Raw genomic sequence first — 14,111 nt, forward strand, 5'->3', positions numbered from 1 at the left:
GGTTTGGTGGGCTTTTATCATGTTCCTTTACCTGCTAAATATTTCTCTGCCTTTTCATCTTGTTTAGGTTGCTGTGTTTGGGGTGGCCTTTCTGTATGCTGGAAGTTTGTGGTTCCTCTGTATTATGGAGGCTCCTCCCTGTGGGTGGGGTTGGATGAGTGGCCTGTTGAGGTTTCCTGGTTAGGGAAGCTTGCCTTGGTGTTCTGGTGGGTGGAGCTGGATCTCTTCTCTCTGGAGTGCAACAAAGTGTCCAGTAGTGAGTTTTGAGGTGTCTATGGGTTTGGTGTGACTTTTGGCTGGCTGTATTTTTGTGCTCAGGGTTAGGTTCCTGTGTTGTTGGAGAATTAGCTTGGTATGTCTTGCTCTGAAACTTGTTGGCTCTTGGGTGGAGCTTGGTTTCAGTATAGGTATGGAGGCTTTTGGATGAGCTCTTGTCGATTAATGTTCCTTGGAGTCAGGAGTTTTCTGGTGTTCTTAAGTTTTGGATTTAAGCCTCCTGCCTGTGGCTTTCAGTCTTATTCTTACAGTAGCCTCAAGACTTTTCCATCCATACAGCACCGATGATAAAACATCTAGGTCAATGGTGAAAAGATTCTCCACGGTGAGAGACACCCAGAGAGGTTCACAGAGTTATGTGCAGAAGAGAAGAGGGAGGAGAGAGATAGAGGTGACCATGAGGAGAAGAGGGGGAATCAAAAGGAGAGAGAGCAATCTAGCCAGTAATCAATTCCCTGTTTGCTCTCCACTGCATGTATCTTTTGAATTATGGTTTTCTCAGGGTATATGCCCAGGAGTGGGATTCTTGGGTCATATGGTAGTTCTATTTTTAGTTTTTTTAAGGAACCTCCCTGCTGTTCTCCATAGTGTTTGCACCAATTTACATTCCCACCAACAATGTAGGAGGGTTCCCTTTTCTCCACACCCTCTCCTGTATTTATTGTCAAACATTTTGAACTCGTACTCATGACCTAGAAGGATCTGTGATATTAAATCCACGTGGATTGTTCTCTAACTCAGTCTCTATCACTGTCTCTGTCTCTGTTAAAACTGCTTCCCTGTGGATTTCTCCATTCCAGGTGACCAGCTCTCCTGTGTGCATGGACATGAGTGGGATGTCGGTGCCCACAGAATTCTTATCTCGGCATAACTCTGATGGGATCATCACGTTTGTGGACCCAAGATGCATCAGTGTGATTGGCTACCAGCCTCAGGTAGGTGGTTTTGAGCTCATGGAGTCGGCTGGAGATTTAGTTTTATTTAAAGTGCACTTGGGCTTCCCTAGTGGCTCAGATGGTAAAGAATCTGCCTGCAATGCAGGACACCTGGGTTCAATCCCTGGGTTAGGAAGATCCCCTGGAGAAGGGCATGGCAACCCAATCCAGTATTCTTGCCTGGAGAATCCCATGCAGAGGAGCCTGGCAGGCTACACACCATGGGGTCACAAAGAGTCAGACACGACTGATTGATTAACACTTTCACTTTCAAAATGCACCTACCTCATTTGTTCAAGATATAATACAGTGACGATACAGGGAAACACAGCATAAAAAGCCATCTCCTTGCCTGGGTAATGGCCTTCCAAAGCAAAAAGGTTATTGTATGCAACTGCACTGCTTAAAATTAACTCTCTATTTTTTGCACTAACCATTTTGTTTAATCTAGCTCTAGATTTTTCTCAAACTAGAATTAAGATGTGATTCCTGCTAATTGTTCTATGAAAAAGAGACTCTCATATCAATTAATTTTGATGAATACCATACAGGAAATCTCCTTAGAAACGTTAAAAGTATATTCATGTGAAAGACCCTGAAATGTCTTAAAGATGTTCCCTGAATTTTGTCTCACCATTTGTTTCTCAAATGTATATGGATCCTCTTTTTACAAGAGGCACATTTTCAAGGTCTTTTTTTTTAAAAAAGTGAAAAACACAAAAGTAACAAGAAATGCCAAAAGGCAGGAGAGATTGTTCCAAATTAAGATAAACCATAGAGATAAAATAACAGGATGCAATGTAAGAGCCTTCATTGCATCCTCAGCCTGAAGACGTATAACTATAAAGGACAACTGGGAGACAAGTAAGGAAATGTTAATATGTTTGGTGATTTTGTCAAATAATTATTGATTTTTAAAGGTATAATATGGTACATTATGGATTTGTAAGGAAATGTCATTTATATGGGGCTTCCCTGCTAGCACAGATGCTAAAAAATCTGCCTGCAATGCAGGAGACCCTGGTTCAATCCTTGGGTCAGGAAGATCCCCTGGAGAAGGGAATAGCAGTCTATTCCACTGTTCTTGCCTGGAAAATTCCATGGACAAACCATGGGGTCGCAAAGAGACACATATTTCATATGTGAGGAGTGTCGTGATTCCTGCTAATTGTTTTCAAATGATTCAACAAAAACTTAAATATATAAATATATTTTAAATGTATTTTAAAATAAGATACATGTAAATATATTTTAGATATATTTGTGCATAGGTATGATATTTCATTTGCATTTACTTTTTATGTTTCACTTATATATTTGCATATATATGAAAGAAAGAGAAAAATGCAAATGTGACAAAATACTGACAGTTGATGAATCCAGTTAAAATGACCCACAGGTGTGAATTGCACTGCCCTTTCAGCTTTTCTGTAGATTTAAATTTCTTCCAATATAAAAAGCATTTGAACAAAAAAAAACAAGAAGAGAAAGAATCTTTGTTCTGATGAACAAAGTTTGGGTGACATTGATGGGTTTTTTTTTAATTACATGTCTATTTTAGAACTAGAAACAGACTAAATTGAAATATGGGAACCATTCATTGAATTCTTCATCTCCAGACTGATGTAAACCTCAGAATACTGGGATGGAATGAAAGGGAAAATTAATCTCTTTCCACATTCACTGTGACCTCTGATGGCCTCTGTTTCCAGCCAGATTCATTTATCCACCAGCCATCTTCCATGGGCATCTGGATCTAGGTGTTTCTTGGCACAGATAAGACTCCTTTCCCCTGTCCGCGTCAGCACCCACTGAGGCCTTTTGCTGATTTGGGTTCTGATCGATGACTTTGTTGAAACTCTTTGCCGCTGAAGATACTTCCAACTGGACCAGTTTCCTATAACCCATTTGCTTTTGGACGGTTTCTCTCATTCCAGTTGGTTTCATTGCAAAACACTTTTGTTTGGGGTTAATGCTGGGTCCTTTGAATAAAACATAGATGAACAAAGGTAGGTTGTCAACAGACTTAACAAGTTTAGTTATTTTATAATAACTGCTTTTCTCCAGGCACGAGAGAGCTGCAGTTCCCCGCATTTAAACGATTCCAGGTTTCATAGGCTACACATCCATCTTCATGCTACCACTTGTGTTCTTTTTATGTTTATTAAAATGTTTGTTAGAGCTTGCCTGTACAGTCTGCCTTTCCAAGGCAAACAGAAATAAAATTGCATTCTGAAGCTGCTGCTCTAGTGCCTTAGCAAAATTAGAAGTCAGTACTGAACATGCCAGAGGCACTGAGGATGGGGCACCAGATGCCAGCTCCTTAATCGCTCAAGGAGAACATTTTCATCCACTTTTTTCCCCCTTATGATGGTGTGAGCTAGAGGAGATGAGTTGAAGGGGATGTATGTAAACCTTCTTGTCTAACAGTGATATATAAACAATGAAACTTGGGGTTGGGGAGTATTAAAGCTTGTCTCTCTCTCTTTAGGATCTTCTAGGAAAGGACATTTTGGAGTTCTGCCACTCCGAGGATCAGAGCCATCTTCGGGAGAGTTTCCAGCAGGTACCATGAATGTTCATTTCCAGCTGATGTAGAAGCCGGGTACACATGGATATGGTCCTTCCATGTGCCAGGCAGGCAGCAGGGACCCCTTCTCCAAGGCATCAGAGGGCCTCTCAGACCGAGGGGAGGCAACAATCAGGATGGGTCTTAACAGATGAGCAGAGAAGAAATGACAGAACATTCTAGACAAGAGGCCAGCACCAGAGATGCAAGGAAGAGCACAGCCTGTTGGGAGAGTTTTAAGTAGTTTCTCATGGCTAGAGCGACACTGGCCAGCTTGTAGGGAGGAGGTGGGCAGTGGTCAAAAATGAGGCCGATGAGGCCAGATTCTGAAGGGCCTCATATGCCATCACAAGGAACTTAAATTCTCTCCTGAGTCGTTTAAGTGAGGATTCCCTTGAGGATTTGAAGTGGAGCGGTGTTTTTGAAAAACCATTTTGGCAGCCCAGGTATGTGGAAGAGACAAGGATGCAAAATAAATGGAACAAATGACAAATCAGAAGGCTGCTTCTGTTGCCCTGGTGATGAGACCAGAACTGGGGCAGGAGCAGCAGAGGAGGTGGTTGCTGGGGTAGCGATGCTGACAATGTGGATAGAGACAGTGAAGGAGCGAGAAGGACCAAGGGTGACCATGGGGTTCTGAGAGAAAGGCCAGGGTGCTCACTGCATCCAGAGCATTGTTAGAATTGGATGCTGTTTACTGAGCACCTACTATGTGCCAGGCAGTGTGGAAAGCCCTTTTGCACACACTGCTTTCCTGAAACTTCACAACAGTCACAGGAGTGGGTGTTATTATCCTCATGCTACAGGCAAGTCAAATGAAGCTTCGTGAAGGAATTCCATAAGGTCACATGGGTAGGGAGTGAGCGAAGCAGGACTGTCACTGCAGACCTGCCCCCTCTGAGCCCGGGTCCAGAGAGAGAGCCAGTTCCTCAAAGGGCTCCGAGGACTCGCTTTAGTCCCTGCAGGGAAAAGAATGGGTGATGTTACAGAAGAAGGGCCTTTGAATTGCTTTTTAAGAGGGAATCATGGTTTGTCATTCATTTGAGAGAATAAGTCCTTGACATTCTGCTTTGCAAGTGGTTCAGAATGAGCTCCTCCGACACTGAGCTCTCCTGTGAAAGGCATGGAACTGTCTGCATGCACAGGCCTAGGGCTCCAGTTACACCACACCTGTATGTTCACATCACTTGTGCCCTGCTGCTCTGTTCTTCCCAGATATCACCAGCTCCTGGTTACCTTTCCAACTGCTAGACTGCTTTGTTGTCCATCCTTCCTCTCTGCCTGCATCTCCAAGCCGTGATACCCTAGGGCTCTGTTCCTGGCGCCTTCTCTACTTCTCTCTGGTATCCAGGTGATTTTACCTCCTGGATGAGTTCAGTCCAGATCATCACCTGGGGATGTGCAGATACCGAGCCCACACCTGCACTTGAGCGCCCGTGAACCTTCCCACACAGCGCTCGCCTCTCCTCACAGCCCCAGTCTCCTTTGTGCCACTGGTCTTCTGGCTGCAAAATCAGAAACCAAGAAAGTCTTCACTCTTCCCTTGATCTCCCACATCCTGCCCGATTGGTCCTCCTGTCTCCAGCCCACCTCAAAAGACACCTGTAACCTGCCCTCTTCTCCCTCTCTTGTTCTTACTGACCTTGCCCAGGCCACCCGTCCATGTATTTTGAGTTTTACAACAGCTTCCTTGAGCTTCCCAGGTGGTTCAGTGGCAAAGAATCTGCCTGCCAATGCAGGAGACACGGGTTTGATCCCTGGGTTGGAAAGATCCCCTGGAGAAAGAAATGGAAATGCACTCCAGTTGTCTTGCCTGGGAAATCCCATGGACAGAGGAGCCTGACAGGCTGTAGTCCATGGGATCTCACTCAGACACAACTTAGCAACTGAACAACAATGGGCCCTTTGCCACATATTATCCTGTATAATCCTCAACCCTTCACAATATCTTATCATTACTACTTTTTGCAGTGAAAACCAGGACTCAGAGAGGTTCAGTCACTTGCCCCAAGTCACACAGCAAGGTGACAACAGAACTGGAATCAGAGTCTGCCTCCTTCCGAAGTGTCCACCTCCGTCCCCAAACTCCCCACACAGGCCTCTCCATCTGACAGCACCTTGGAGATTTTAAACTGCTGACACTGTCAGAACCTGGCTAGTTTGGAAGAGAAAGAAGAGTAAAACATCGATCCCACCCTAGGATTCTGCTTAAGTAACCCTTGCTCTGAGAGCAGCCACCTCATTCCAGGGGCAGGAGGTGAAACCAAAGCAGCCCCACCCGATAGCCGGCGGCTAGGGTGGGTCACCTGGCTCAGCAGGCAGCAGCCAGCAGCCGCCTGGACAAGCTGGAGAGCCAGGCCAGGGCTCCTCGCCTGTGTTCTTTGGGTTCCAGCCACCAGCGGTCGGGGTGGAGGACAAATGTTGATAAAAGGAAGTGACTTATTTTTGCAAAAAAGCACAGAGGAGGCTGTGTGAGTTCAGAGCAAGCTCTTTAACTCTGGATTTAAACAGAAGTTTTGAATGACCCAGATGTGACACTTTAGAGTGGGATCGCGAGTTCATGAGGAATTTGTGGTTGGTGGGATGACAGCATGCCAGACGGGGCCCCGGTGGGTTGGGAATCCAGAGTCTGCTCTGGACTCTGCTGTTGGATCCCCTCTTTGGATCCCAGGTGACCTGGATGTCAGATGGAAGAGTGGGACCCAGGGAGATTAAGGCAGGCTCCTCTTTTTCTCTGCTCAAATGTCTTCCAAAGTGATGATGGTGGTGGTGGTGGTGGTGATGAGTAAAGGTGTTTGCAGGAACAGCTGGGCTGGGCTGGCTTTATACCTGGCCTTGGTGGTCTCAGGTACTAGCATCATACCTGAATAAAAGCACAGGTGAATGCACCAGCCTGGTCTCCAGGCCTGGACTGTGACACCCCCACTGCCTTACATGCGTGGTCCCACTCACATGGCACCTTAGGTCTCCCCACCTCCAGACATGTGCTCATCTGCGCTCTCTGCCCCAGGGGACCCTTCCCCAAAACTTTGTTATTGTTCAGTCACTCAGTCATGTCTGACTCTTTGCGACACCATGGACTGCAGCATGCCAGGCTTCCCTGTCCTTCACCATCTCCCAGAGTTTGCTCAAACTCATGTCCATGGAGTCAGTGATGCCATCCAACCATCTCATCCTCTGTCACCCACTTCTGCCCTCAATCTTTCCCAGCATCAAGAGTCTTTCCCAGTAAGTCAGTTCTTCGCATCAGGTGGCCAGTACTGGAGTTTCAGTTTCAGCCAGAGCATGTCACCCAAACCCACCTCCCTCCAGGAACCCTTTCAGGATCCTGAGAAAGGCTGTCTCCTTGACTTCCTGGTAATCCATGGCACCTGATCTTATGTTTCTGTCGTTGTGTTTGCTCTCCGAGTTACAGTTACCCATGCGCCTGCCCTTCCTGTGCTGGGTGAGAGGCTCTCTGGGGATGACATGACTGTTCTGTCTCAGCTCTAGCGAGTCGGGGAAAGACAGAGGTCAGGTAGAGGTCAGGGACGCGTGGGGTCCCGTCCTGCCCCTGCTCCTCCTCAATCATGAGGCTTTGGCAGGAGAGTTCCCTGTTTTCATTGTTGTGGTTCAGTTGCTCAGTCGTGTCCAACTCTCTGCAACTCCATGAACTACATACAGCACACCAGGCTTCCCCATCCTTCACTATCTCCCTTAGTTTGCTCAAACTGATGTCCATTGAGTTGACGATGCCGTTCAAGTGCCCTATGTTATATCTTTTTCAGTTCTCTGATACTTCGGAGATCCTTGGCCAGATGCAGTGGAAGCTAATTGCTTCTTGGGACTTTCCTGGTGGTCCAGTGGTTAAGACTCTGAGCTTCCAATGAGTGGGACCTGGGTTTCATCCCTGGTCAGGGAACTAGATCCCACATGCCACAACTAAGACCCAGCACAGTCAAATAAATAAATAAAAAGAAACTAACCTTTCCTTTCATGGTGCCCCATGGGCAGAATCAGATTTCTGTCCCATGAGAATGGGGTGAATGGGGCTCTTTTCATTTCTGAGTTGAAGACAGCAGGCCTTTAATTTTGAGATTAACCTCCTCTGTCACAAGGCTTTGGCAGGGGAGTTCCCTCCTTTGTGGCTCAGCTTCCAGATACACCAGGCACTGTTATGAGGACCACGGGAAGAGACACGCACAAGATATTTGTAGGTCAGCCCCCGTCAGGTTCAGGGCTGGGCTCCCTCCCGCCCTTGCTCTTTACCCATGGCTCCAGGGGCCAAGGGGCTTCCTTGGTGGCTCAGACAGTATAAAGAATCTGCCTGCAAAGCAGAAGACACGGGTTCCATCCCTGAGTCAGGAAGATCCCCTAGAGAAGAAAATGGCAACCCACTCCAGTATTCTTGCCTGGAGAATGCCATGGATGGAGGAACCTGGCAGGCTACAGTCCATGGGGTCACAAGGAGTCGGACACGACTGAGTGACTAACAGCAGGGGCTGAGCTCGCATACAGGCGGTGCCTGAGAGTGTGTGTTCCATGAAGTTAAAATATTCACACCATCTCAGGCATCCTGGTTAGAGGAAGCAGGAAAAGGCACCATCCTCAAGCTTCAGAGCACAGTAGACATGGTCTCACCATGGGGGCGCTGCCTGCACCCCAGGTGCTTTGTGCAGACTCAGAGAACCCCCCTGGGAAACGGTCCTGAAGGGCACGTGGCCTTGACCTCTGGCCCACTTCCTGTTGAGGCTGCAGTTTTGCTAGCAGGCATCCCTCGGCATCCTGGCCTGGCCTCACCCCACCACATAGATGTGTTGAGTCAGCTCAGAAAATGTGCTTGAGGCGCCTGCTCCCTGCCAGGTCCTGGGCCGAGGGTGCAGGCACTCAGTGACCATGGGGTTTCTGCCCCCGGCTGCTGCTGACATTCAACCAGAATAAAGTACAAGTGCCAAGGGTTGGGGGCAGGGGCCCGGGTCCCAGTTCTTATCTCTGGTCGCACTGTGATCTGCAGTCAGGAGGCTGGTTGCCTTGCAGCCCCAGGATCTGGGACATACAGACCAGGAGGGGGCGCTCCTGTCCCCCTTGCTTTGTGCTGGAGGCGTCATCACACCCAGCCCTGGACCCATCAGCCGTCTGTATCCTTTCTCCTTCTTTCCTGATGCAGCTGAGAGCTGCCCCTGGTGTCACCTGCACCCACACCCTGCCATCTAGTCTCTGCATCTTGGGGTTTCTGCGTGTGATAGATTGTGTGTGTGCATAAAGCTGGAAAGCCAGCTCTGTGTCCTCTGAAACACCCTTGTGGTTTGGAAATAAGATTTCGGTTCCTGTCCCAGCGTTTCTACCCAAGTTTTCTGATCTCAGGCAACTTATTTTATTTCTGTGACGCTCAGCATTATCTTTGTAAATTGTAAAAGCCCACCTCTCCAAGTTCCTGTGAGGGATTACATTGAGAAGTATCTTGGAAACTGTACTGCAACATAAAAGTCATAATGGAGGAGCTTCCCTGGCAGTCCAGTGGTTAAGATTCCCACTGCAAGGGGCAAAGTTTCCATCCCTGCTCAGGGGACTAAGATCTCATATGCCTCATTTTGGGGGGTGGGCAACAAAAAAGTAACAATAGATAATGCATAGAAATTTGCTATTTTACTGTATCTCCTCCCAGAGAGTATATTTAATCCAATCTGCAATGTTAAATGGAGTTTAAGAGTTTCTTAATGTGAAGCGTGAAGAAATAAACCCACGAGTACAACGTCACTACATACCTGAGTTAACCTCATGGGGGCACGGGCACCAAGCTCGGAGTGCCCTAGTAGCCAAGGCAAAAAGGGAAACCCTCCAGCTTATAGAGTTTTCATGGCCTGAGTTCTAAAAGCTAAAATATATAAAATGGGGTGATATAAAATGGGCTTTGAAGGGGTGGGTGGAACAAATTGGGAGAGTAGCATCAACATAGGTACACTATCACGTGTCAAATAGCTAGTTAATGGGAAGGCGCTGTATAGCACAGGGAGCTCAGCTTGGTGCTCTGTGATGATCTAGAGGGGCGGGACGGGGGGGTGAGAGGGAGGGAGACTGAAGAGGGGACGGGATATGTCTTTATGTAGAGCTGGTCCACGTTGTTGTACAGCGGAAACGAACACACCATTGTAAAGCAATTACACGCCAGTATTTTTTAAAGGGCATTGCTTTTCACAGCGTGGTGACAGAACTGCCCCATTGCAGTGTCCCATCTCAAGGGGGAGTGGACTGAGCTTTCCCTGAGGGTGACCGCCCTCCCTCCGTGCCCGTCGTGGCCGTGATGCTCCTGCTCTGGGCTCCCGCTGGCCCCCGCCAAGCCAGCACTGCCTGCTGCCTCCCCGCTCTGTCTGGCACCTTCCTTCCTCCTGCTGACTTCCTTCTCCAAATGTTTGCTCAGGTGGTGAAGCTGAAAGGCCAAGTGCTGTCGGTCATGTATCGGTTCCGCACCAAGAACCGCGAGTGGGTGTTGATCCGCACCAGCAGCTTCACCTTCCAGAACCCGTATTCTGACGAGATCGAGTACATCATCTGCACCAACACCAATGTCAAGTACGTACCCGCCCGCCCCTCCCCAGGTCCCAGCCGGCGCTGGTGTTCCGGGCCGCTCTCCTCCCTGCAGGCTCCGGCTCTGCCGGCAGCTGCAGATCCCTGCAGGGGGCTAAGGAGCAGGACGAGGGGGAGATTGGCCCCTCTTCACTATCTCCTCCCCGGTCCCCCTTCTCAAGGCCCTCCTGATTGGGAACCCTCAGTGCTGACTGATGACCCTGGTGGTACTCCCTCTCCATCACACTGTCGGTCAGTTCAAGTTGCTCTGGTTTCCATGATCTTCTCCTCCCCGAGTGCAGGGCCCAGCAGAGTGGAGCTGGGGGCTTCCTTGGGGCTCCCTTCTGTGCCAGCTAAAGCCGGGAGGTAGAGGAGTGAGGCTGAGCCTCTTGGTAGTTCTGGGACGTGAGGGGGCAGGCGGCATGGGGATGAGCACCTCAGGGTTACAGGGCTTCTTGGCTGTCTGGTCACCGACTCAGTCCTCTGAGATCCTTGCTGGCTTTGCTGCTGTACCCTATGTGTGTTAACACATAGACCTGAGCTCCGGTCCTGGCCCCCAATTCCCTGCTGTGTGACCTTGACTGTGTCCCTTCATCTCTCAGCCTCTTTCCCCATTGGTGGAAGGGGTGATAACAACTCTCTCTCAGGTTCCCCGGAGGGTTTGATGAGGTCAGGCTTCTAGATACAGGCAGGTCACACCTCCTTTCTGGACTTATTCTCGAGGAAATATCAGAAGTCCAAAGAACCAACATGGACAAAGGCAAAATGATGTCCACATGCAAGGGAGCACGTGGAAGCTGTGCCCAGTTTTGGGGGTGGCAGGGGGGCAGGGTGTGAGACGAGCTTACATGGTGGGAACTGTGCCCATGCGTCCCCGTGTCTCCGGTCAGCGGCACTGCTGCCCTCCACTTTCCCAGGTTCCACACTAAGCTGTGGAGTCTGTCCCCAGCCTGGCCACCTCCCCGTCCTCATCTATGACAGCCCTCCTCGCTGGTCATCAACACCTCCAGGCCATCACTGTGAGTGACCTCCTGGCTTGCCCAGAGCTCTCATTGCCATCCCCGGCTCCCTGAGTTTGGTGGTTCCCGTCTGGGTCCCCAGAAGCAGCCTCCTTTCTAGCACCACCCTGAGTGTCTCAGCTTTGGCCCTGCTGCTGGACCACAAGGCACAGAGCTGGACAGATGGGTCCACACAAGACCCCTCAGAGGACCAGTGACCTGGGCTTCAGTCCCAGCTCCCACCTGGGCAAGTCACCTGCTCTTTCAAAGCCTCAGTTGCTCGTCTGTAAGATGGGGAGAATGACAGACCCCACCCACCCATCCACCCTTGGATCCTCAGTGTAGATGGTGCTTTTATATCTCTCTGGTGGAGCAGCAGCCCTGGGCGGTGGGATGGGGGGGTCTCCAGTGGTCATTACTGATTGGATAGAGGCAGCTGCATCCCCCCTGCCACGTGGCGCAGATGCACGGCAGTTTCGTGGCTTGTTCTCTGCCCGTTCCACCAGATTGGCTAAGCACGTGCTTGCTTCTAACTCTGGGCACATCGTGTTGTCTTCCAGCGAACAGGGAGCCAGGGCCATCTGCGTGAACCCCTCTTTGTTCATGTGGGTCTGTCTAGTCGCCTCCTCTCCTGCTCTGCTGGCTGCCAGCCAGGGCGAGGCCACCGTCTCCAAGGCCAACCCTCCACTTTCCTTCTAGCTCCTGGTACATCCTGTCTCCCATGGCCCAGTGCTTATCCAGTCACGCTACAGGTTTCCTCCAGAGGCCCTTACCTGGGCACATGCCTCCTGATCTTAGAAGACCCCTCTGTTGCCACCCTGCTTGCTTCCCTCCCTGCCCTGCCACGTGTTTGTATTGGACGCCCTCGCTGTTCATCTCTCCTTGACCTCCGAGAACCTGGTGTGGTACCAACTCTGCTAACTTGCCACCAGGGACCCCCATCAATAACCCGTTCTCACTGGTCACTTTTCCCCAACTGTCAGGCCATCTCCTCTCTCTTTACATCTTACTCCTTGACTCACCTGATGCTCTGACTTTTCTTACACCTCCTTCTCCTAGTCAAGACTTTCTTGGTGGTAAGAATAGCAGGAGTGAATCTAGTTAAGTTGTAGATCCACTAATGCAAAAAGGTAACATTTTTTTTTTTTTGCTGGGCCTGTGCCATGTGGGATCTTAGTTCCCTGACCAGGGATTGAACCCGCCCCCCCTTGACCACAGTGGAAGCATAGAGACTTAACCACTGGACCACCAGGGAAGTCCCATATCTTTATTGTTTTTTAATATCTGACTTTGTCCAGTCACTGCTTGGTAAACTTAGTCCAATGAAGGAGTTTTTGCTTTTCCCACTCTCCCCGACTTGGGCAGGAGAGGGAACAGAGTGTGGTGCCTGTTAGTGCTGGGCCTGTGTTCTGCCCTGGCCTTGGAGAAAATGACAAAGCTTGAGAAACAGGAGGAAGAGTGAGACATGCAGAGTGCAGAATCTTGTAGCTCCTTCTTTGTTCAGCAGCATGGGGTGTAGAGGTGAGACACAGGCCGGACCTGCAGGGGCTTCTAGGATGAAGTAATAGGTGGGCTCATTGACCTGGAGCCGGGGTTGGGCAGCAGGAGCCCCACGGGATGAGGCTGAAATGAACAAGAAAGCAGGTCTGCTCAGCATCTGTTCAAACTGCAGCTCATCTGCAGGCTCGCCTTGCCCGTCCCAGCCCCACCAGCTACCTGTGCCTGGAGCTGTGGAGATGGGCCAGCCTGCCACCATGCCAGGCCATGGGCAGCATCCGAGAATGTCCACTGTTTTGATACTGACATATTAACCAGCTCTTAGTGATAGCTACATCCACTTATGATCCTGCCCCTTTTCTGTTTACCTTGTCTGCCTTCCTCCCCACACCTGGGCTCTCTCCTGGTCCTCCCTCTGCATGCGTGATGCCTGGTGTCCATGGCCTGATCCAGGAAACCTCGGAGGGTGTGATGTAAACAGCCCACCTGTCACTGAAGCCACTCACGTGCGGGCTGCGCTCAGCAGTAGAGAGCAGATTGCCAAGCTGGGGATCGGCAGAGTCCTCTGGATTTGGGGCAGAAGAACAGACTGAAGCTCTCCTTTTTGGGGTTTTGGTTGTTTTACATTTATAACTATTCTTTTTTTTTGTTTTGGTTTCACTGCATCTTCATTTCTATGCACGGGCTTTCTTTAGTTGTGGTGTGCAGGCTTCTTATTGCAGTGGCTTCTCTTGTTGCAGAGCGTGAGCTCCAGAGTTCAAGCTTCAGTAGTTGTGGCGCACAGGCTTAGGTGCTCCAAGGCATGTGAAATCTTCCCAGACCCCTGTCCTGGGATCGAAACCATGTCCCCTGCATTGGCAGGTGGATTCTTAACCACTGGACCACCAGGGAAGTGTGCACCATGCTTCATTCACCTCCAACATGAGTACACGCTTCAGCACTCATAGTTGCATGCCTTGTAATGCAGCACAATGGATGGTCACTGAGCACGTGTGCCAGGCGCCCAGTACTCTCAGGATGCCTCTGCTCTGGTCCCTGCCACCCCAGGTGTCTCCCATCACATGGAGAGTGTGAGAAGTGAGTGGCAGGAGGGAGGGAACGCAGGAGGGAGTAAAATGCCACAAGGAGGGCATGGGGGAGGCAAAGAATCAACAACTTCCATCCAGGGCCTCTGAGAACGCATCCCTGGCAGGTAGTGTCACAGGGGGGCATGGAAGGAAAGGAAAGCCCCCTCCTCCTAAAAGCAGCCACAGGCAGAGGCTCTAACCTATTTTCCTGGAAGTCAGGCATCAT

The 14,111-nt window shown here is 49.8% G+C and overlaps 1 protein-coding gene across 8 annotated transcripts in view; it reads left to right on the plus strand.

Annotated features, from left to right (window-relative positions):
- Window positions 1-14,111, plus strand: part of ARNT2 (aryl hydrocarbon receptor nuclear translocator 2) — a 181,266-nt gene that overhangs the window by 138,041 nt on the left and 29,114 nt on the right. For all 8 annotated transcript variants that reach the window (XM_043921512.1, XM_043921513.1, XM_043921506.1 and 5 more), the window contains exons 10-12: window positions 1,077-1,211; window positions 3,703-3,777; window positions 10,178-10,329. In XM_043921512.1, coding sequence (XP_043777447.1) covers window positions 1,077-1,211; window positions 3,703-3,777; window positions 10,178-10,329 — 362 coding nt within the window. The remainder of the gene's footprint in view (window positions 1-1,076; window positions 1,212-3,702; window positions 3,778-10,177; window positions 10,330-14,111) is intronic.

This window comes from Cervus elaphus, chromosome 13 (assembly GCF_910594005.1).
Source record: "Cervus elaphus chromosome 13, mCerEla1.1, whole genome shotgun sequence".
Classification (NCBI taxonomy): Eukaryota; Metazoa; Chordata; class Mammalia; order Artiodactyla; family Cervidae; genus Cervus; species Cervus elaphus.